Genomic DNA, 24698 nt, shown 5'->3' with positions numbered 1-24698 from the left:
ACTGGTTTCTTCATCAATTCATGGGTTCATTAAGGTCTTTGATACATGTTCACTTTGTATGTGTATGATTTTTTAATTATTCTTTAGCAATATCAAAGTCCTCATCTTGCCCATGACCAACATCTGCTACATCCCCATGAGAAATTCCCCTAGAATTAGCCTAACCTAGTGGCATTGTACAATGCCCTTCTTTATCCCTGATATTTTTTCTTGCTTTCAGGTCAGCTCTGTTTGAAATTAATATAGCTACTCCTGCTTTCTTTTAAGAAGTGTTAGCATGGGATATTTCTCTCCAGCAATTTACTTTTAACCCATATGAGTCTTTATCTTTAAAGTTTCTTGAGGATAATCACAGGTGGATTTGGTTTTCTGATCCACTCTCACAATCTGTGTCTTTTAATTTGTGCATTGAGACTATTAACATTCATAACTACTGATATAATTGGATTAATTTCTACCATATTCATTACTGTTTTCTATTTGTTGCCCATATTTTTTGTTCCTATTTTTGCATCCCACGGTTGCTGTTGTTTTTGCCTTTTGTGGTGTTAATGAACCATCCTAAATGATTCCATTTGATCTTTTTCTTAGCATACTGGTTATAATTTTTTTTAGTGTTTTCCCTAGAGTTCACAGTATACACTTACAGCTAATCCAAGGCCGCTTTCAAGTAGCACTGTACACTTCACAGGGAGTGTGACTGCCATCCCTGTGTCACTGCTGTCAGAGGTCTCAGAGGACCTGTGGGTGATGCTCAGAATGATGCTCGGGAGGAAGGAAGAGGGAGCATTTATCTGCAGACTCTAATCCCTCAGACAAGGGTAACCCCACAGGATGTTTATTCCTGAGCCCTGCCAGATCTACTACGAATGACTGTGGGACAATTACCACCTCAGCGGAGAAACCCTAGGACAGAAATCAAGAGAAGACAGTATAGCTAGAGCTTAAAAATGGGCCACGAGGATGGGAGGCTGGGCTCAATAGGTACCCAGTGTATAGAGCTCCCCGTGTTTCTGTCCTAGAAAATACAGCCAGTCTCCGTCTGCCCCTCATTCTTGCAGGAGGGTCCCAGCGGCCCTGGGTGCAGCCCAGCTCACGCTCCTCTGGCTGCAGTCCTCCCAGGCGTGGGCAGCAAGTGCTCCAGGGACACTGGTGTGATCTGCTCCGACAAAGTGAAAAAGGACATTCCCCTGCTCTGATTTATTTAAGCTGATTGTGAAAGCATGAGATTCCTCTGACTAAACAGAAGCAAAAATATGGAAACAGATAGTCACATGGGTCTCTCTCAATAATACCTGAAGCCCGAGAGGGAAGCCATAGACCACGCCTGGGGTGGGGGGGGGGGCACACTACCGTGGCTCGGAGGTGAGCAGCTCGGTTCAGCCGCCCCCTCGCCCACCCCACTTTCCTCTCTGCTTTGACCTGTTCCTGACTCCCACTCAATGCCTAGGACGGTCTCCTTTCCCGCTACCTCCCTCTGTTTCTGCCATCAATCCTCTCCCCGCTCTTCACAATTGGTTTTCTGATCCACTCTCACAATCTGTGTCTTTTAATTTGTGCATTGAGACCATTAACATTCATAACTACTGATATAATTGGATTAATTTCTACCATATTCATTACTGTTTTCTATTTGTTGCCCATATTTTTTGTTCCTATTTTTGCATCCCACGGTTGCTGTTGATTTTGCCTTTTGTGGTGTTAATGAACCATCCTAAATGATTCCATTTGATCTTTTTCTTAGCATACTGGTTATAATTTTTTTTAGTGTTTTCCCTAGAGTTCACAGTATACACTTACAGCTAATCCAAGGCCGCTTTCAAGTAGCACTGTACACTTCACAGGGAGTGTGACTGCCATCCCTGTGTCACTGCTGTCAGAGGTCTCAGAGGACCTGTGGGTGATGCTCAGAATGATGCTCGGGAGGAAGGAAGAGGGAGCATTTATCTGCAGACTCTGATCCCTCAGACAAGGGTAACCCCACAGGATGTTAATTCCCGAGCCCTGCCGGGTCTACTACGAATGACTGTGGGACAATTACCACCTCAGCGGAGAAACCCTAGGACAGAAATCAAGAGAAGACAGTATAGCTAGAGCTTAAAAATGGGCCACGAGGATGGGAGGCTGGGCTCAATAGGTACCCAGTGTATAGAGCTCCCCGTGTTTCTGTCCTAGAAAATACAGCCAGTCTCCGTCTGCCCCTCATTCTTGCAGGAGGGTCCCAGCGGCCCTGGGTGCAGCCCAGCTCACGCTCCTCTGGCTGCAGTCCTCCCAGGCGTGGGCAGCAAGTGCTCCAGGGACACTGGTGTGATCTGCTCCGACAAAGTGAAAAAGGACATTCCCCTGCTCTGATTTATTTAAGCTGATTGTGAAAGCATGAGATTCCTCTGACTAAACAGAAGCAAAAATATGGAAACAGATAGTCACATGGGTCTCTCTCAATAATACCTGAAGCCCGAGAGGGAAGCCATAGACCACGCCTGGGGGGGCGGGGGGGCACACTACCGCTGCTCAGAGGTGAGCAGCTCAGTTCAGCCGCCCCCTTGCCCACCCCATTTTCCTCTCTGCTTTGACCTGTTCCTGACTCCCACTCAATGCCTAGGACGGTCTCCTTTCCCGCTACCTCCCTCTGTTTCTGCCATCAATCCTCTCCCCGCTCTTCACAAAGACAACTTTTCGTGGACCCCATGAGCCTCCAGGGTGATTCTAGAGCTTCCAGAACCATAAACTCCGGCAGCAGCACCCACACCACTGAGCGCATCGAGAGAACCAGTGCCAGCCGCAGATGCAGCGAACATGGCTGGGTGCCGGCGTGGTCAGCGGCCCTCACCTGTCACCTTGGTTCACCCTAAGTCAACAATCGGAAGGAAGTGTCATGGAAACATCACTGAGCACTGGGACCATGGCTCCGGGAGATCAATAACCGAGACCATAGAGTTAGAGAATAGATCACTTTTGTCCTGAGATCCTCACCCTCCTGACCCAGGGCTCGGGGTGGTACATCACACTGTACTTCATTTATGAGCAAATAAACATACACATAGTGTAGATCAAGCAGAATGTTCTACTGTGGGGTTTTTTTTTTAAATCCTCACCGGAGGATATTTTTGCCATTGATTTCTAAAGAGAGGAAGGGAGGGGAGAGAGAGAGATGGAGGGGGAGAGAGAGAGAGAGCAACATCAATGAGAGAGACACATTGATTAGGTTGCCTCCCACACATGCCCCGACTGGGGTTGGGGAACCTGCAACTGAGGTACGTGCCCTTGACCGGGAATCGAACCTGCAAACCTGTGACCCTTCAGTCTGTGGGCTGACGCTCTAACCACTGAGCAAACCAGCCAGGGCATGTTCTGCATTTTTTTACAAAACAGACATCCTTTTTCATAAGTCATAAGATACAGCTTATTTGCTACTAGGGAGAACCTTGACTTTGCGTAGTCCTTTTGCATGACAGCAGCTTGCAGCTCAGGCTGCAGAAGGAGATGGATAACACGACGTGAGCTTGATGGGTTGAGAAAAGACAAGAGAGCAAGAAAAGGAGATGAGAAAAATCTGATTCCAAAATAACTATAGATTCACTGTGAAGTGTGTGTGTCTGACAGGGGGAGCCTGATAAACTGCCGCAGGAGGAGCCCAAGGTGAGATGGGAATCCCATTTAAATCTGACAAGTGCTCCATCAATGAGGTTCCTGGTTTTTAAAAAAATGAAATACATGAAGATTATGCCGGCTGAAGGCTGAGAAGGTGGAGTCCTGCAAAGCCAGGAGGAAAGAAGAGACCTCATTCTCCTAAAAGATTAAAAACTAAATTCTCGGGAACTTTCAATGGTTCTCAAAATATTTGTAACAAAGGTTTGTAGGGTATCCCCTCCTTTTAGGAGGGCGAGGCCCCTAAAATGCCCAGCAGGGAAGAAAACTGGGCCAGGACACAGAGGTCAGGAGGGAACCTAATAAAACCCGGATGAAGAGCTTATGCCACTAAAATAACACAATAATGACAGTAAAGAAAATGAAGTACCAATAAGGTTTTGAATATTTTTAAATCAGTCGCATAGCCCTGTCCCATTCTTTTTACTATACTAATTCTTGGTTTTAGAAACTTTTCAGAAATTCTGTCTCCTCCAATTTCAAAAAGATTTGGCAATTTAACCCCATTTCAGAAAGACACACCAAGGTTGGGGGAGGGGGAGTCTCCCTATGGAACGTAAGAATTCAGCTTGCTTTGTGATGACATATTTTAAATTCTCAATTACATTAGGGTGTGGGGTTTTTCTGAGCTATCCTGTTAGAGTAGTGGTTCTCAACCTTCCTAATGCCGGGACCCTTTAATACAGTTCCTCATGTTCTGGTGACCCCCAATTTCATTGTTACAAATTGAACATAATTAAAGCATAGTGATTAATCACAAAAACAATATGTAATTATATATGTGTTTTCCGATGGTCTTAGGCGACCTCTGTGAAAGGGTCGTTCGACCCCCAAAGGGGTCGCGACCCACAGGTTGAGAACCGATGTGTTAGCGCAACCTGTTGCTTTTCTACATAACTGGCTCCCATTATTCTACCTATAACTCAATAACATCCATTAACATCGGACAGGCCTCCTCCCTTCTCATCTTGACTGTTCTTACTTGCTTACGTCTCTAAGGAAAGTTTAGTTAAAATCACTTCGTCAATTTCTAAAGAGAAATCTCCTTTTTGGATTTATATTGAGATGGTCTTTAACAAAAGGATGATTAATTGTTTAATTTCTTTACCAGAAGAATTTTCACCTTAGCAACGTATCATGCTCTCATCCAGGTATATGACTGGTCCCTTCTGTATGAAACATCTGTTGCATTTATTTATTAACCCAAACACCATTTCCTCCGTACTTAGCCCTCTCACTTTATTCTGAGAGCAACTCCTCCCCTGTTACTCTTTCCACATGAGCCAGATGGCTTTCAGCTATACTACCCGATGGCCCTGTCCTCGGGGATAAAGTCGAGGAGTAGGTATACGACCCCAGCTTGGATAATCACCATTCTTCCCTGGTATTTTTCCTACTGAAACCAAACATCCATTAACATCGGACAGGCCTCCTCCCTTCTCATCTTGACTGTTCTTACTTGCTTACGTCTCTAAGGAAAGTTTAGTTAAAATCACTTCGTCAATTTCTAAAGAGAAATCTCCGTTTTGGATTTATATCGAGATGGTCTTTAACAAAAGGATGATTAATTGTTTAATTTCTTTACCAGAAGAATTTTCACCTTAGCAACATATCATGCTCTCATCCAGGTATAAGACTGGCCCCTTCTGTAATGAAACATCTGTTGCATTTATTAACCCAAACATCATTTCCTCCATACTTAGCCCTCTCACTTTATTCTGAGAACAACTCCTCCCCTGTTACTCTTTCCACGTGAGCCAGATGGCTTTCAGCTATGCTACCCGATGGCCCTGTCCTCGGGGATAAAGTCGAGGAGTAGGTATACGACCCCAGCTTGGATAATCACCATTCTTCCCTGGTATTTTTCCTACTGAAACCAAAAGGAAGCGCCCTTTCTTTCCTATTAGACTGCTGGTGCTGGGAACCACATCCCACTCCACGAAGGAGCCTGAGCAAATGGAGCTAGCACCCCAAGGAGAGCAGGAAAAACAAGGAGTCCTGGGAGTGACCTGCCCCTGGCTCTGATCCCTCAGGTCCCCAGAAAGACGGCTCCTGTGGGTCTGTGAATGACCACAGATCCTCCCAGCAAACCCCCTTGGAGCTGAAGAGAGTTGGTGTTGGGGTTCTGCCATCTGCCATATTTTGTTTGGAGTCTTACTTTTTTAATTTTAATGTTTTTTATTGATTTGAGAGAGAGAGAAATACCAATTTGTTTTTCTACTTATTTATGCATTCATTGGGTGATTCTTGTATGTGCCCTGACTGGAGATGGAACCGAAAACTTGGCATATCAGAACAACACTGTAAGTAATTGAGCTACCTGGCCAGGGCTTAGGGCTTTATTTCAGATTTAACCCTCGTTTAACCACCCTGTAATAAAAAAAAAAAATCCATACGGAGCATGATTTTCCAAAGGCAAGGAGTGTGGATCACTGTAGGTTCCACTCGCTGTTGACTTGGGCTGCCAGATCAATTCAGCAGAGAGAACCAAGATGGAGACTGCATTTGTGCCCAAACAGGCAGCTATCACAATAAGCCATGCGTAGCCCAAGCCTCCCACAGGAGCAGGAGGAAAGGTGCCCACCCTGCTTCCGAGTGAAGCCTTGCATCTGTGTCCCCGATGGATGGCACGGCTCCGACTTAACTTTCAAAGTCTATTTAGAGACTCACCTGGCGCCGTGGCCCACGATGCACAAGGCCACTTTTTATTGATTTGAGAGAGAGAGAAATACCAATTTGTTTTTCTACTTATTTATGCATTCATTGGGTGATTCTTGTATGTGCCCTGACTGGAGATGGAACCGAAAACTTGGCATATCAGAACAACACTGTAAGTAATTGAGCTACCTGGCCAGGGCTTAGGGCTTTATTTCAGATTTAACCCTCGTTTAACCACCCTGTAATAAAAAAAAAAAATCCATACGGAGCATGATTTTCCAAAGGCAAGGAGTGTGGATCACTGTAGGTTCCACTCGCTGTTGACTTGGGCTGCCAGATCAATTCAGCTAATTGAGCTACCTGGCCAGGGCTTAGGGCTTTATTTCGGATTTAACCCTCGTTTAACCACCCTGTAATGAAAACAAAAACAAATCCATACAGAGCATGTTTTTCCAAAGGCAAGGAGTGTGGATCACTGTAGGTTTCACTCGCTGTTGACTTGGGCTGCCAGATCAATTTAGTAGAGAGAACCAAGATGGAGACTGCATTTGTGCCCAAACAGCCAGCTATTACAATAAGCCATGCGTAGCCCAAGCCTCCCACGGGAGCAGGAGGAAAGGTGCCCACCCTGCTTCCAAGTGAAGCCTTGCATCTGTGTCCCCGATGGATGGCACGGCTCCGACTTAACTTTTAAAGTCTATTTAGAGACTCACCTGGCGCCGTGGCCCACGATGCACAAGGCCACCCGTTCCAAGGGGAAAAGTCTCCATTACTCTTTGTCACACATCAAAAGAAGGCTGTTCAGCGGAGGAGTGGTGCAGACAAGATTAAAGGGGGACTGCTTCCGAGAACTCTGACAACGCTCATTTGGTGACTAATGAACAAAGACGCCCGCCTAGTGCGAGTGAACTCTGCCTGGCAAACACTGTCGGTGGCCGGTGTGACTTAGGTACTGGAGAGTTCGAAGATAGCATTTCTTTTAAGTTTTCCGTAATTTAGACTTTCACTAATTCAGACACCGCCCTATACATAAGTGGAAGTTTTTCGATGCTAATATCTGCAAAGCATGCAAAACTCCAAGTCCCACCATCTGCCACACGATTCGTTTGCAAATCTGCCTGGTATCCTTTGGGAAGCTCCAGCGCTGAGTTTCCACCTCATTCTAAAGCCTCGGTGGGAACGGATCAGGGATAGAGGTGCATGGAGAGCTCTGGGCGCGGGGAAGAAGGCGCCGCCCCGTGCATCCTGGACATGCCGTAATGGTGCGTGTGCTGTGCGCAAAAACAAAAGTGTCTGAAAGCAACTGCTTGGAGGTTTGGAGTTTTAATCAAGAGTTCCAGAAAAAGAGAGGCTTGGGGTCATATATTCATCACGGAGAAGAACTCTTTCTGAAGTGGCCCGTACTAACCATCGCTGGTGACAACATCAAGACAATGGGCCCGCTGTGGGTGGTAGGCTCCTCCGGGGAAAGAGCTGGGACTGACTCGGTTTATACTCCGGTGCCCAACGTGCCCTTCGGGGTAAGATGCCCATTTCTGAGGCTGTAGAAACCACATCAGACACCGGAATAAATTTTGTATCAGTCCTTTCTTCCTTCCATGTGCTTCAGCTGTGTCCTGCATGGGTTTTCTTCAGCTTCTCGCCCAAATGGCTTCACATCTTGACTTCCCTTGTGATTGGGCCCTAGTGATGAGGGAACCTGGAAACGAGGCGATTCTTCCATAGGTTCCGAGAACTGCAGCTGTGAACATGGGGCTCACAACTTCCGGGTCGGGGGGAGGGGGTGCTCTTAGCTTAATCTGCAAGACGCTGTCCCCTAGAGGGGCATGTGTGAGGGCCTACAAAACTATATGTGTCACCCCAAGGCCCACAGCACACATGGCAGGAACCATGGCAACACCTTCGGCTACTTGCCTAGACTGGGAAGAGTGTCTTTTTATTCCTAAGAGGGAAATGGCAAGAAAGGGCAAAGAATAGAGGAGTGGTGTAGAGGAGGATCAAGGGGTGGCAGGCCACGAGTGGGCAAAGTGGTCTTTAAAAAACGTGCTGGTATGGGGATGGATGAAGGGCTGTTGAGAACAGAACAATGAATTTATTTTTTTTCTCTTTTTCTCTCTTCATTGTTGAAAATATTACTTATATCCCTTTTTTCCCCCTTCTAGCCCATGGAAGCTCCAGCGCTGAGTTTCCACCTCATTCTAAAGCCTCGGTGGGAACGGATCCGGGATAGAGGTGCATGGAGAGCTCTGGGCACGGGGAAGAAGGCGCCCCGTGCATCCTGGACATGCCGTAATGGTGCGTGTGCTGTGCGCAAAAACAAAAGTGTCTGAAAGCAACTGCTTGGAGGTTTGGAGTTTTAATCAAGAGTTCCAGAAAAAGAGAGGCTTGGGGTCATATATTCATCACGGAGAAGAACTCTTTCTGAAGTGGCCCGTACTAACCATCGCTGGTGACAACATCAAGACAATGGGCCCGCTGTGGGTGGTAGGCTCCTCCGGGGAAAGAGCTGGGACTGACTCGGTTTATACTCCGGTGCCCAACGTGCCCTTCGGGGTAAGATGCCCATTTCTGAGGCTGTAGAAACCACATCAGACACCGGAATAAATTTTGTATCAGTCCTTTCTTCCTTCCATGTGCTTCAGCTGTGTCCTGCATGGGTTTTCTTCAGCTTCTCGCCCAAATGGCTTCACATCTTGACTTCCCTTGTGATTGGGCCCTAGTGATGAGGGAACCTGGAAACGAGGCGATTCTTCCATAGGTTCCGAGAACTGCAGCTGTGAACATGGGGCTCACAACTTCCGGGTCGGGGGGAGGGGGTGCTCTTAGCTTAATCTGCAAGACGCTGTCCCCTAGAGGGGCATGTGTGAGGGCCTACAAAACTATATGTGTCACCCCAAGGCCCACAGCACACATGGCAGGAACCATGGCAACACCTTCGGCTACTTGCCTAGACTGGGAAGAGTGTCTTTTTATTCCTAAGAGGGAAATGGCAAGAAAGGGCAAAGAATAGAGGAGTGGTGTAGAGGAGGATCAAGGGGTGGCAGGCCACGAGTGGGCAAAGTGGTCTTTAAAAAACGTGCTGGTATGGGGATGGATGAAGGGCTGTTGAGAACAGAACAATGAATTTATTTTTTTTCTCTTTTTCTCTCTTCATTGTTGAAAATATTACTTATATCCCTTTTTTCCCCCTTCTAGCCCATCTCCTACCCCAGGCCTTCACCACCCTATTGTCTGTGTCCATGGGTTATGCATACAAGTTCTCTGGTTGATCTCCTCCCATCCACCCTCGCCTTCCCTCTGAGACTCAGCAGTCTGTTCCATGCTTCTATGGCTCTGGATCTATTAGAACCATGAATGTAAATGGTCTGCATGCAATCGCATACTGGGACCTCTCTTAGGGCGGACCCCTAATCTTCAGTCAAGTTCTGCTTTGACCAACAGCCTTTGGTTGCCCAGAAGAGGAGAAAAAGAAGGGGCTTTTCCCACATCTGAGTCTACGTCAGAGCAGATGTGAAGACAGGCAGAGGCACAAGGAGGGAAACAGTGGGCGGAGGCAGGAAGTCAGGGCAGGAAGAACACGGGGTCATCCCAGGCGTTCACAGAGCATGGAGGACTGCTCTAACCTTCCAAAAGCACATGGAAGCTATTCCTAAGAGGGAAATGGCAAGAAAGGGCAAAGAATAGAGGAGTGGTGTAGAGGAGGATCAAGGGGTGGCAGGCCACGAGTGGGCAAAGTGGTCTTTAAAAAACGTGCTGGTATGAAGATGGATGAAGGGCTGTTGAGAACAGAACAATGAATTTATTTTTTTTCTCTTTTTTTCTCTTCATTGTTGAAAATATTACTTATAGCCCCCTTTTTCCCCCCCACTGACTCATTCTAGCCCATCTCCTGCCCCAGGCCTTCACCACCCTATTGTCTGTGTCCATGGGTTATGCATACAAGTTCTCTGGTTGATCTCCTCCCATCCACCCTCGCCTTCCCTCTGAGACTCAGCAGTCTGTTCCATGCTTCTATGGCTCTGGATCTATTAGAACCATGAATGTAAATGGTCTGCATGCAATCGCATACTGGGACCTCTCTTAGGGCGGACCCCTAATCTTCAGTCAAGTTCTGCTTTGACCAACAGCCTTTGGTTGCCCAGAAGAGGAGAAAAAGAAGGGGCTTGTCCCACATCTGAGTCTACGTTAGAGCAGATGTGAAGACAGGCAGAGGCACACGGAGGGAAACAGTGGGTGGAGGTAGGAAGTCAGGGCAGGAAGAACACTGGGTCATCCCAGGCGTTCACAGAGCACTGAGGACTGCCCTAACCTTCCAAAAGCACATGGAAGCAATGTGAGCCTATTTCCCAGATCCCAGTGGGCCAGGAGCCTCCAGCTGACATCTGGGTTACGTATCGTCCACAAGCTATAGACGCTACTGAGAGTATCACCAGACAGTCCACTGGTGAACCAGTGGCTAACATACTGGGGACCAAGTAACATAGCAGACACACTCAAACTCGATCATATAAATTAAAAAAGGAAAGAAGTTAAGTGGCCTGGCTGGTGTAGCTCAGTGGTTGAACATCTACCTATGAATCAGGAGGTCACAGCTCGATTCCTAGTCAGGGTACGTACCCAGATTGGGGCTTGATCCCCAGTAGACGGCATGCAGGAGGAAGCCAATCAATGATTCTCTCTCATCATCGATAATTCTCTCTCTCGCCCTCTCCCTTCCTCTCTGAAATCAATAAAAATATATTTTTTAATTTTTAAAAAGAAAAGTAAAGTGTGTCCCCTGAAAACACACTCACACACACACACTCACACACACACACACTCCAGTCCTTCCCTATGACCACTACTACCACCACTTTTCCGGGCCAAGGTGAGTTTTTGGCCCTGGATGGGTCCCAGCCCCGAGCTCATGACCCCTGACAGGGATTCCATAGAGAGGACTCGAGTTTTCACGAGGTGGCGAGCTTTGGACTAAACCATCTAGGACGAGTTAGTCCTAGTCTAACTTGATGGGTTGGTCTATCTGCTTGGCTGATAACGACTATACTGATGAAAGGGATGGAGAAAGGCGTAGGAGAAAGCAGCGGAGCCCCTGTGGTCAGGCGGACAGATCCTGGGTGGACATAGGTTGGGGAGTTATGTGTTTCTGAAGCACAAACATGTGTCATAACAAAAACTACAGTTTGAAGATGACGGTGCATGTTTTGGGGGAGGGGTTGGAGGTTCAGTAAGAAGCTAGTGGGCCGGCCAAGGAGCTTCATAATAAAACCTGCTGTGGAGGGAGAAAGGCCAGGACTAGGTAGGAGATGCCTTAGGAGGAGAAATGATTCGATTCAAGAAGTGACGCAGAACAGGGCCAGTTCCAAGAGTGGGGTAGGGAGGCCTTCGGACCATCTTTCCAAGATCGCCATCCACACCCCCAAGCCCCTCCAATAAAATAAAAACAATAACGGACCGTTCTTTAAGGACAGTTAGCATTAGTTCTGTCTTCTCTGGGTGTAGGTACAACGGCTATAAACGCCGCTGGCTCTATTAGTCTGGGTTATATAAAGTAAGTAAAAGCACTGTGCTGCTCTGCTCCCAGCACCAGCATCAGCAGAGCAGTGGTTCTCAAACTGGGGTGTGCATCGGAACCGCTGGCAGATTCCCGGGACCCACCCTCAGGGTTTCTGATTCAGCAGAGTGGGTGAGGGATCCGAGAACTTGTATTTCTAACAGGTTCCCAGGGACCCCAGTTTGAGAACCTCTGAGCTAGCATGCTGCCCCGACACCCTTCACACATTGAGCTGCCACTGTTGCGATGCCTTCCTGCTGGAACGAGTGGGGAGTGAAGATGCTCGGTCCTGGAATACTGTGGAGGTGGAAGTCGGGAGCGACTCAGGATCGGAGCTTTTTAGGACTCGTTGGAGCTGTTTAAGACAAGTCAGGAAGCCTGCAGACCCAGTCCCTGCGCTCCTGGGTCCTTCGTACGGCTCTGGGGCATCCACAGTCCATGCGCCTGAGGACATTGAATACCCAGCCACCGGCTCAGCCCCTGCTCGTGGCATTTCTCAGCCCCGACTGCCACCCCTGTGCCTTCTCCTGTTCTCATCGTCCTGGCTCCATAGCCAGCCAGCCCAACTCACGCTCCCGGCCCTGCAGCAGGGCCTCCCGGCTGTGACCGGCCACCCAGGGGAGCCCTCTGGCTGGCCTCACGCTCTGTCACACCATCTTGCATTGCCCGGGGCGTCACCACGCAATAGGTGCTGGTTCACCCCCTCCCAACCCAAGGGTTCACCTCACTGCCCATCTCTCTCCGCCCCCGTCCACTCTGCCAGGGAAGGTGCTCGTTCACCCCCTCAGACACCCAGTGCAAAAATACTGGTGAGCCCTAGCCAGTTTGGCTCAGTGGATAGAGCGTTGGCCTGCAGACTGAAGGGTCCCAGGTTCGATTCCAGTCAAGGGCCCGTACCTCGGTTGCAGGTTCCTCCCTGGCCCGGGCCCGGGTCAGGGCTCCTGCAGGAGACAACCAATCAATGTGTTTCTCTCACATCGACATTTCTCCCTGTCTTTCCCTCTCTCTTCCACTCTCCCTAAAAATCAATGGGAAAATATCCTCAGGCGAGGATTAAAAATAACAAAACAGAAATACCGGTTGACCCCCCCCTTTGCCTTGTCACTCATCCCGCCCAAGTTACTCCTCTACAGCTCTGCAGTAGGGTCAACCGTTTTCAACACCACCTGGAGTTTTACCTCCCAAAGTAAAAGAGGCCAAAACTGCCTCCATTTTCTTACTGCTTTTGACACCATTCTTTTCTTCTCAAACACACTCATCTCAGGAGAGAAATTATTCTCCTCTCAGTTAGGGAAGCAATCAAAACTCCAGAATGGACCTGCCCTGCTCACAAGCTTCGGGTCCAATGCCCCACCCCCACCCCAACCCCGGTCCCTCCCAGTGCCCTGGGCTCTCTTGGCAAAAGCTCAGTCCATTGGCCTGAGTGAGGTTCCTGGAGTAGCTACACATCAAATGTTGGGCTTTGCTGCCACCGTGTGGCCATGTCTGAGCACTACAAGTTATACTGGTTTGGTTGGAGGGGGCGTTTGTTTTTGACATACAATTGACATGTAACTTTCTATTAGTTTAGGTGAATGACATAATGATTTGATATTTGTATACATTTCAAAATAATTCACCATAAGATCACAGTAAGTCCAATTAACAGTTACAATTTTTTCTTGTGGTGAGAACGTTGAAGATCTACTTCTCTTAGCCACTTTCGGATATGTAACGCGGTGTAGCTAACTACAGCAACCATGAAGCACTTACTTTATACCCCATGACTTTCGCTTTGATTTTGAGATCCCACATTTCAGTGAGATCACACGGTTTTGCCTTTCTCTGCCTGACTTCTTTCACTTGGCGTGATGAACAGGGGTCGTCCTTGAGTGTTTGCTAAGATTAGAAGTTTCCTTCTCCACGTGTTAGCCCCCAGCTCACTCCTCAGGAGGGGAAGGCCCACCGGGACTGCAGCACGCCTGCCACGCCCCCTGAGGAAATAATGACTCCAGGTAGCAACTGCCATCACAGTTCCATAAAAATCATTCCTAGGACTCGACCCCAAAGTGCTGACGCCTCCCAAAAGGAGCCCCGTAAACAGAGAAATTATCCTTTCAACCCCACGCACGGGGTCCCATGAGGGTCCGCACTCGGGTCGTGGCTGCCCCGATGGGAACAATGCAGGGAGCAGTGTGGCTCTCCTGCCAGGACCTCAAACGACAGCATCTTTTTCTAAAGGGGGAAGCTGTGCGTGAACTTCCCATTTGTCAGGCGGGAAAACCGAGGCCCAAGGAGTGTAGGTGGAATTACTTTAAGTGAAACAGATGGTAGTGGTGGTGCTGGAAATGAAAGCCCATCCAGCCCGGCCGGGTGGCTCAGTGGGTGAGTGTCAACCTCTGAACCAGGAGGTCACGGTTCGATTCCTGGTCAGGGCACAAGCCCGGGTTGAGGGCTCGGATCCCCAGTAGGGGGCGTGCAGGAGGCAGCCGACTGATGATTCTCTCTCATCATTGATGTTCCTGTCTCTCTCCCTTTCCCTCCCTCTCTGAAATCAAGATATACATTTTATTTTTTTAAGGCCTCGAAGGAGCCAAGGAAAGGAGGGAAGGTTTACTCACGGGAGAAGCGGGAGAAGCGGTTGAGTGGCCCGGCAGCCTTGTCTCCAGCTTCGTTGGCAACTGGGAACAAAGAAAACAGAGGCTGCATTAAGAGCAGGCACGTGTGTGAACACAACACGCCAACCTGCGGCGGACACTCCGGCGGGTTTGACCGGAATGTGTCTGCAAGTCTTGGTAAGAGAACAGAAGCAATGTCATTTCGCTCCTATGTCCCCAACGCGGCTCCCCGTCTAAGGGAGGTCGAATGTCCGCATCGATTTGACTAGAGCATCTGAAGGGAGCTGGGGAGGACCCAGAGGACACAGAGCTCACGGTGCCGGGGACCAAGCTGGCCCATGTCCACTTAGCAAGAGCCAGGCAGCCCCGGCCTCCGAGCCAGCGCCCATCAGTCCTTCTGCCTCGAGCATCCTCCCAGCAGGCTGTCCTGTCCCTCAACACACAATTGCACCCCAGCCTCTCGCCCTGAGCCTGGCTTCCTCGGACGAGCAGCGGCGAAGCCAAGGCGGGGATGTCAGGAGAAGCAGGGTTGGTTTTATTCGAAGGACCTTTAGATTTAGACACTAACAAACAGGGGCTTCAAAACGGGCAGCCCAGGAAGCTTCCCAGGAATGGCTCGAGGAAACCCACCCTCCTGCGTCTGGGCAGGGCGCACCCTCCTCGGACAGGCCTCTCTGTAACTAATCCGGTCTATTTCGTCGTCATCAACGTCCCCTGTATTTATAAACACATCTGTGTGATTAACAAGGAGGTCAATTACCAAGTGGAAACACCATGTTCCGCACCTTAAATATCACTTTTGATGCCCATCAAGGTGATACCTCGGTTACATAGTCAGCACAGGCCTAGACATGTGCGACCGACCTGAGCGAACGCCCGAAGCAATCAGCTGGAAAACACACGAGCATCCTCCCAGCAGGCTGTCCTGTCCCTCAACACACAATTGCACCCCAGCCACTCGCCCTGAGCCCGGCTTCCTCAGACGAGCAGCGGCGAAGCCAAGGCGGGGATGTCAGGAGAAGCAGGGTTGGTTTTTATTCGAAGGACCTTTAGATTTAGACACTAACAAATAGGGGCTTCAAAACGGGCGGCCCAGGAAGCTTCCCGGGAACTGCTCTAGGAAACCCACCCTCCCACGTCTGGGCGGGGCGCACCCTCCTCGGACAGGCCTCTCCGTAACTAATCCCGTCTACTGCGTCGTCATCAATGCCTCCTGAATTTATAAACACATCTGTGTGATTAACAAGGAGGTCAGTTACCAAGTGGAAACACCATGTTCCGCACCTTAAATATCACTTTTGATGCCCATCAAGGTGATACCTCCGTTACATAGTCAGCACAGGCCTAGACATGTGTGACCGACCTGAGTGAACGCCCGAAGCAATCAGCTGGAAAACACATGTGTGGAAGGAAGAAGGTTGGTAATGTGACCGCTACTGCATGAGGTCCCAGTGGTGGAAGGAAGAAGTGACTCCTTCATAAACGCATCCCAGCATTTGGCAAAGATGGAAGGAGTCAAAAAACTCCTTTCACCCTCTCACAGAGGTAGACATCTTTGCATTGACTACATGTGCCCGGTTTTTTTAAATTAAGGGATCCAATCTCAGTCTACATCTGTGCTTCTGTTATTTGCATTGCCCCAGGTCCCCCCTCCCTCTGTACCGTACAAGCCAGACGTTACACACAATGACCAGCAGGGGGCGGTGGCGCTGCATCCCGCTCCCATGATCTCGCAGCCCAGCCATTCCCAACAGAAAGAGGGAAAGACAGACAGACAGTGAGAAAGAGGGAGGTGGGAGGAACCAGCCCAGGTAGGTACAGATATGTGTTTCCCTGGTCCGGAGCCCCAAGTCTACAAGAGGATAGAAAGAAAAGATTTTTTTTCCCCAAAATATTTGCCGCAGAAACAAACGGGCTACTTGCTTAGCAGGACTGCACAGGCCACCCCTGCAGCGTCCACCTCGGAGAGACGCTGTCCCTGGGGAGGAAAGAGGTGCAGTGACGCCTCTGTCACTGTCCCGGACGTGGCAACGGCTGCTGCGCACCTCTCCCCGCCGCCCCCTCCGAGGATGGCACTTGCTGACCCAGATCCGAGTCACGCCAGGAGAGTCTGGACCTGAGATCTAGGCCAGGGAGGGCCCGGAAGGCTGTCCCTGCCCAGGAGGCATGAGCCCTGCCACCAGCTTTACTTTCCTACACCAGGCCCAACGTCACACGCCCAGTCAAGTGATGTCCAACCCCCACAAGATTCAACCCAGCCACCTGGCCCCACCTCTTTTCAGCTCGCTGTTCCCAGAGCAGCCTTGTCACATGTCCCTAATAGCGCTCCCGCTGCCCCTCCCCCAGATGCTCCTCCCCAGGGCGCCCTCCTGCCTGGCCAACTCCTATCATCCCTGAAGACCCAGGTGGGCCATTGATTTCCCAAAGGCTCCCCCGACTCCCACCGCCCCTTCCCATCTCACAGACCCCTGCCCCCGTGTCTGACTCCCTTCCACACCACGGTTCTCAACCACCAGGGAACCACCAGGGAGGTGGTGAAAACAGGCCGCAGGGTTCGCTTAAATGCAGATTCTGATCCGGTGGGTCGGGTGAGGCCCGAGAACTTGCACTTCTACCGAGTCACCAACTGAGGACACTGGTCTGGGCACCCTGTTTGAGAACAGCACCTCTCGCCCCTCCTCCCCGCAAGGCAAGGACCAAGGACCATAGCTTTTCATCTTTGTATCTCAGCCTTCTGAACAGTAGGTGGCCCTCAGAATAAGGCCCTCAGTCAATATTCTGAGACCTGAATGGGGGAGACTGAGTCAATACCATCGGCCACAGACACTCGGCAGATCCAGGCCTCAGGCTGGCTTCCAGGGGGCGGTAAGACGCCCACGTGCGTGTGTTTTGTTTGGTCTCAGTTTTTTCATTTTAAACCACCAGTTGTCTACATTTAAAAAGCCAAGAGATTTCAAATACAAATGCAGAGGGTCGGCTTCTCTCAACACCTGGAGGACGGTCCCGCCCACAGGCAGCATCGGGACACGCCCTTATGGGTGGTTCCGCCTCCTGCGTGTTCAGGGGGCAGCTCTTTGCTGACTGCGCTGGGCTTTCTGTGCCCTTGGCCTGGTCTGGAAGGTGAGTGAAAGCAGGACCTCTCGCAGAATGAACACAAAAGAATGAAACGAAAACTCAACAGAGACCAGACCTACACAAAGGGGCGTGGCCGGGCGCCCTAAGCCCTTCCGACCCGGCCACAGACTGCCCAGACCTGCCCCGCACACTGCGTGTGCTCGCCAGCTTCTGGACCTCGGAGGGCCTGCCCGCCTCAGGGCTGCTTGTCTTCTACTTGAAAAACACACAGCGAGCTTTCACAGGGAGGCGATGTCCCATTGACCAGCACTGAGAGCTGGAACAGGGCAAGAGCTCATGGACACGGTCATGCAGATTGAAGGGAAGTACCCCTGTCACACTGTTGGGCGAGCACTCAGACCCAGGTGTGTTACTGGTCTTGTTGATGTGGAATTACATGTCTAGGTCACGTGTGCACACGGGCACAGAGCAGTGAGTGGAAAGGTGTGCACCAGGTACAGTGACAACTGTATCTTCTGGGTGCCGCCATTTGGGGAGATTTTTAGCCTCTTCTGTACTTTTCTACATAAACTCAATCATTTATGATAAGCATGTACCATGTTAATAATCAGAAAAATGTTTTTATTAAAGGAACAGAAAACAATTGACTATTATTTTACATACTGGCATTTTATTAAAGGAACAGAAAACAATTGACTATTATTTTCATACTGGCAGCCCAGTGCACGGATTCATGCACCGGTGGGGTCCCTCAGCCTGACCTATGCCCTCGCAACCCGGGACCCCTCGGTGCACGGATTCATGCACCTGTGGGGTCCCTCAGCCTGACCTATGCCCTTGCAACCCAGGACCCCTCGGGGGATGTCAGATAGCCGGTTTCGGCCCAATCACCACAGGCCCAATCCAGACAGGAGGGAGCCCAATCCTGTGCATTGAACACCTGTCCCCTGGTGGTCATTGTGCATCACAGCAACCGGTCGACCGGTTGTTCGGTCATTTATGCTTTTATATATAGATAATTTTGGATACTATATATGTTTATTTGTTTGTTTATATAAAATGTGTCTTGGATCTCAGAATCCAGGGACTTCCGTCTCTAGTCCAAGAGGACACCCTGTAAACTCAAGAAATGAACCTCCCAGCCCCTCTCCATCCGTCCCACACGCTATAGGTCAGCAGTTTGCAGTCCTGGCCGCACATCAGAATCACCTAGAAAACTTAAAAAGTCCTGGTGCCCAGGCCACACCCCAGAACAAGCAAGCAGGGCCTGGGGGGATTAGAGGGATGGTACCCAGGCATCAGCACTTGTTCATCTCCCGGGTGGTTCCAAAGAGCAGCGAAGGCTCAGAAGCACTAATAACTGGGGTGACCTCCTACATCTTCATCAAAGCAATGGCCGGGAGGAGGTGAGGCTCAGGCTCCTTCCAAAATAATTACCCTGTCCAGTTCTTGTCAGGCTGCTCTTGTTTCGTCATTAAAATCCTCAACAGAGACATGATTCTACGAGAAATTCAGCTGTGGAGACTGCAAACATGACCGCGGGGTCCGTTCGTGGGCCGTCCCGGGTCCTGTGAAGGGTTCTTCATGAGAAGGTTCGCCTCCCTCACCTCCACCTCCAGTGTGTGTGCCGAGTGCCACCTGGAGCCGGTGCTGTGCTGGACTCTGCCAGGGCAGCCACAACAGGCTTCACTCACCCGACACCCAGGGAGTCAGGGAGGTGCCAGTGCCTCTCAGGGGGTTTACTCAGGTGTGATCAGCTATGGGACTGACTCTTAGGTGATGATGATGGTGATGATGCTGATGGTGGTGGTGATGGTGATGATAATGATGATGGTGATGATGGTGATGGTAGTGATGGTGATGGTGACGATGAATCCTTGGTCCTGTCTCTGACCCACTAAATCAGAAACCCTGCAAGTGGGGACAGGATCCTAGGTTTTAATCAATGCCTCGGAAGCTACATTCGGATCTGAGACGAGCGTGCTAAGTGAAGTTTTCCCCGGCTGTGTGTGTTGTGTGTTGTATGTTCCCTACTCCAACTCCCCGCAAAAAAATGGCCAGAAACAAATCTTGAAATAAGGGCTTGTCATGGAGATGAGTGGGAGGGAGGTGGGGGAGACCGGAAGTTAACTCGAAGCAACGGGCACCTGACCCCAGGCACAGAGGCGGCTCTGACGGCCCAGCTATGCCGCAACCCCGCAAGGCCATCAACAGGGCAGGGGAGGGCAGGGGAGGGCGGGCCCACCAGCTGTGGTGGGGCCTGAGCAGGTGCGCACTGCTTTGTACCCAAAACCAGCACCCAAAACACGGCCACCCTTGTTTTGAAAGCCCTGGCACCTGGGCGAGCGTAAACGCAGCTGGGGTGCTGGGTGCCAGGGCAAACACACCGTGAGCGAGCTGGTGTGGGGCAGAGCCCGGCTTCCTCAAGGAAATCTGCCTGCCGCTGCCGGCTGCGTGGCCCCAAGCGCTGGGCCCCACCCCGGGTGAGATCCTCTGTGAAGCCCGGTGGCTGGAAAGCCAGGTCAGGGGACTCCCTGCGAAGAAGAAAGCCTTGGGGTGAGGGTCCGGGCACCTTCCTGCAGAAGGCGGAGCACACGGAGTTGCTGGCAGGTGTTTGGCCTCACCTCGCCTTCAACACGCAGAGGCCTGAGCAGCAGCAAGCAGAACTGGGTGGGATGCTGGGGGGAGACTCGGCCAAGATCATCCTTAACTACTGTGCTCAGCTGTCACCTTCTCAGTGAGGCCTTCCATGACCGTCCATACAGGACTTCTTCCTTTCTTTCTTTAAATATATTTTTATTGATTTCAGAGGTGAGGGGAGAGGGAGGGAGATAGATACATCAATGATGAGAGAGAATCATGGATCGGCTGCCTCCTGCATGCCCCACTCTGGAGATCAAGCCCACAACCGGGCATGTGCCTTGACCAGGAATCGAACCGTGACCTCCTGGTTCATAGGTCGATGCTCAACCACTGAGCCATGCCGGCCCGGCTCTTTCTTTTTTTTTTTTAAGATAGAAGCTATCAGAGCATGTCCACGTGCTGATAAGAATGGTGCAGTGAAGGGGGAGTGACTGTAAGAAAAGTTCAGGGGATACTGGGCCCACTGCACGAGGGAGGGATTAACTCAGCTGCGGTCTCTCCCCGGCCAGGAGCGCATGTCTGGGGAGACACGGGAAGTGCTGGGCACGATGCAGAGTCTGTGCGTGTGGCTGCAGGACACGTGGAGGCTGTGCCGTGGGAGCACGTGGACATTCTCCTCTGAGCTCTTCTGTTTTATCAAGGAAATAAGAAGGTTCCTGGGGCCCCATGGAGGCTCAGGGGAGTGGAGACATGGAGTCAGGTGGGTGGGTACAAGAGTCAGAGAGGAATGAATGTTGGGGAGATGGTGATGGGTGATCCAAGCGAGGTCTTGGCATCTAGGGTGCCTGACCCAAATTAGTTCCTGCAGGTGGACAGCAAGAGCAATAGCAAGAGAGTGAGCGAAAGAGAGAGAGAGAGAGAGAACGAACTTTAGGCAGACTGGGGTGGGGGGTGTGAAGGGGGAGCAGGTAGGAGGAGGGAGAGCGAGTCGTGCGAGGGTCACACAGCAGGACACTCTTGCGCAATGAACATGCGCACGGTGTACCTTTTAGACAAATGGTCCTGAGGCAAGGAGCTTGTCTAAGTGAGCCCTGTGAGAGGAGGCTCCGGCACAGGTGGGGCCCGTCTCCCGGGCTGAGCCGCACACGCTGTTTGCACGACAGGGAGAGAGGGGGCCGCTCAGCTTGCGGCTCTGGGCCCCTGGAGATCGGCAGCCTGAGTGATGGTTTCGAGCGGGAGGAAGCTGACAGGATGTGGAAATTCTCTGTGGTTTTCAATGATTCACACTTTCCTTGACCTGCCATGGGAACCAGCTCTGGGGGGACTTAAATGGTTCAAACTGGACACCAGAAATAGCAAAGCAAAGTCCCGCCCTCCCTCTCCCCCCAGCCACACAGACCCGAGGAACGTCAGGTGTCCAAGAGCACGGGGCTGGGCGCTTGCTCCACCTTGGAGCTGGGAGGCTGCGGGAGCAGGACCTGTGAGGGCAAACCTGCCTGCAAGGTGAGGTCCAAGGCCACCCTGCCGGCTGTCAGCGGGTCTCCGGGCCCAGAGGGAGCACAGCGCTCCTGAAAGCTGACGCGGTTGATGCTGGAAGTGAAGCTGAATCCTATCTGAGCAGGACATGTGCTTATGTGCAAAGCAAAGACAGCACGTGACTCCTGGTGGCAACCTGAACCGAATCAGAGTTGTGCTACTGGAAACAGTGTGTGGTTCGTGCTAAATTCCAAAGTAACCTCCTGCTAAGGCCGTGGACACGGGATCTGTAGAGTGCTGTCCCCTAAGGATTTAAATTTACTGAAAAGTGAGTAAATAAAAGGGGATTTGTTCTCTTGTAAAGACAAACATTGTGGTTGGGGTGGGAGGTGGTAAGAGTAGGGCCTGGAAGAGTCCTTCGAAGCTCAGCTGAAGCTCTGGGCGGTGTGGCTCAGTTGGTTGGGCATCGTCCCGGGCACTGAATGGCTGCCAGTTCAATTCCCAGCCAGGGCACAGGCCCGGATTGCGGGCTCGATCCCCAGGAGGGGACGTGCAGGAGGCGGCCAATGGATGTTTCCCTCTCACATTGATGTTTCTCTCTCTCTCCCTCTCCTTTCCTCTCTAAAAATAAATTTTAAAAAAAATTTTTTTTTTTTAAAAAAAGCTCAGCTGGAAGTAAGCGGTGGCTGACCTGGGTCCAAACCCTGCCTCCTTCCTGGGGAGTCATTTACCCAGGTCTTACTTCCTCTGCACTGAGAGCAGTGGTGAGGAGCCACGGCCACCGGGCCGGTGTGAAGGGGGAGCAGGTAGGAGGAGGGAGAGCGAGTCGTGCGAGGGTCACACAGCAGGACACTCTTGCGCAATGAACATGCGCACGGTGTACCTTTTAGACAAATGGTCCTGAGGCAAGGAGCTTGTCTAAGTGAGCCCTGTGAGAGGAGGCTCCGGCACAGGTGGGGCCCGTCTCCCGGGCTGAGCCGCACACGCTGTTTGCACGACAGGGAGAGAGGGGGCCGCTCAGCTTGCGGCTCTGGGCCCCTGGAGATCGGCAGCCTGAGTGATGGTTTCGAGCGGGAGGAAGCTGACAGGATGTGGAAATTCTCTGTGGTTTTCAATGATTCACACTTTCCTTGACCTGCCATGGGAACCAGCTCTGGGGGGACTTAAATGGTTCAAACTGGACACCAGAAATAGCAAAGCAAAGTCCCGCCCTCCCTCTCCCCCCAGCCACACAGACCCGAGGAACGTCAGGTGTCCAAGAGCACGGGGCTGGGCGCTTGCTCCACCTTGGAGCTGGGAGGCTGCGGGAGCAGGACCTGTGAGGGCAAACCTGCCTGCAAGGTGAGGTCCAAGGCCACCCTGCCGGCTGTCAGCGGGTCTCCGGGCCCAGAGGGAGCACAGCGCTCCTGAAAGCTGACGCGGTTGATGCTGGAAGTGAAGCTGAATCCTATCTGAGCAGGACATGTGCTTATGTGCAAAGCAAAGACAGCACGTGACTCCTGGTGGCAACCTGAACCGAATCAGAGTTGTGCTACTGGAAACAGTGTGTGGTTCGTGCTAAATTCCAAAGTAACCTCCTGCTAAGGCCGTGGACACGGGATCTGTAGAGTGCTGTCCCCTAAGGATTTAAATTTACTGAAAAGTGAGTAAATAAAAGGGGATTTGTTCTCTTGTAAAGACAAACATTGTGGTTGGGGTGGGAGGTGGTAAGAGTAGGGCCTGGAAGAGTCCTTCGAAGCTCAGCTGAAGCCCTGGGCGGTGTGGCTCGGTTGGTTGGGCATCGTCCTGGGCACTGAATGGCTGCCAGTTCAATTCCCGGCCAGGGCACAGGCCCGGATTGCGGGCTCGATCCCCAGTAGGGGACGAGCAGGAGGCAGCCAATGGATGTTTCCCTCTCACATTGATGTTTCTCTCTCTCTCCCTCTCCTTTCCTTTCTAAAAATAAATTCAAAAATTTTTTTTAAAAAAAAGCTCAACTGGAAGTAAGTGCCAGCTGACCTGGGTCCAAGCCCTGCCTCCTTCCTGGGGAGTCATTTATCCGAGTCTTACTTCCTCTGCAGCTGAGAACAGCGGTGAGGAGCCACGGCCACCGGGCCATGAGGGCCGAATCAGTGCTAGTTGCCTTTATCACCTTCTTTCCCGAAAGAAACACTGAAATCCGGGACAGGCAGACAATCAGAGGACAAGACAGTATCATCTTCCCACCAGGAAGGACACTTCGACCCAAGAGCTCCTGAACTGGCTGCATAAGGAAGCACCTCACACAAGCCTTTGAGAGGAGGATGTACGTGTCAGCCGGTTTCCAAGGAGACGGTTCTTAACAAAAACTACTATGAGACACACTCCCTCTACGAAGACAGGATGCCACCAGGCCCCTGCTCCCAGCGAGCGCCGCCTGCATCCTGACAGGTGACAGGAACGTGGGAGGAGAAGCCTGAATGCGGGATGGAAGGCGACACCCCCACACCCGGTTTGTGGAGTGCAGGGATGAATGAGTGCTGTGTTTCAGCTTCATGCAGAGACGGGGGCCGGAAAGGAGGAGGACGTGAAGAAGTGGGCCCAAGGGACCAAGGATGGAGCACAGAGGCGGCCGGGGACCCGGGCACTGGGCCTGGGACCATAGTAAACACTAGATCACAAGGAACAAGGCAAGCGCCCAGGCTGGCTCTGAACGCTTTGGGTGCACCCCAAGGCAGTGCAGCAGAATCCCACGGGGAGCTGGTCTCCGTGCACTCTCGGGGCTCCAGAACCAACCGCCCGACCAGCAGTGCTGCCGGAGGCAGATGCTGAGAGCGGTGTCTGTGAGCCCCAGCCCTGACCTGGAAATGGGATCCACGTCAGTTCTCTGTCCTTCGTGGGTATTTACGATCCCCACGTGATGTAGGGCCTGGAAGAGTCCTTCGAAGCTCAGCTGAAGCTCTGGGCGGTGTGGCTCAGTTGGTTGGGCATCGTCCCGGGCACTGAATGGCTGCCAGTTCAATTCCCAGCCAGGGCACAGGCCCGGATTGCGGGCTCGATCCCCAGGAGGGGACGTGCAGGAGGCGGCCAATGGATGTTTCCCTCTCACATTGATGTTTCTCTCTCTCTCCCTCTCCTTTCCTCTCTAAAAA

At 51.2% G+C, this 24698-nt stretch overlaps 1 protein-coding gene across 5 annotated transcripts in view; it reads right to left on the bottom strand.

Moving 5' to 3' along the window:
* The window catches only part of PDE1C (phosphodiesterase 1C, calmodulin-dependent 70kDa), a 342910-nt gene that overhangs the window by 248483 nt on the left and 69729 nt on the right, over positions 1–24698 (bottom strand). For all 5 annotated transcript variants that reach the window (XM_005862929.2, XM_005862930.2, XM_005862932.2 and 2 more), the window contains exon 3: positions 14458–14517. In XM_005862929.2, the coding sequence (XP_005862991.2) occupies positions 14458–14517 (60 nt within the window). The remainder of the gene's footprint in view (positions 1–14457; positions 14518–24698) is intronic.

The sequence above is a fragment of the Myotis brandtii genome, unplaced genomic scaffold, assembly GCF_000412655.1.
Source record: "Myotis brandtii unplaced genomic scaffold, ASM41265v1 scaffold17, whole genome shotgun sequence".
Lineage (NCBI taxonomy): Eukaryota > Metazoa > Chordata > Mammalia > Chiroptera > Vespertilionidae > Myotis > Myotis brandtii.
This window is presented reverse-complemented; position numbering and strand designations above follow the sequence as displayed.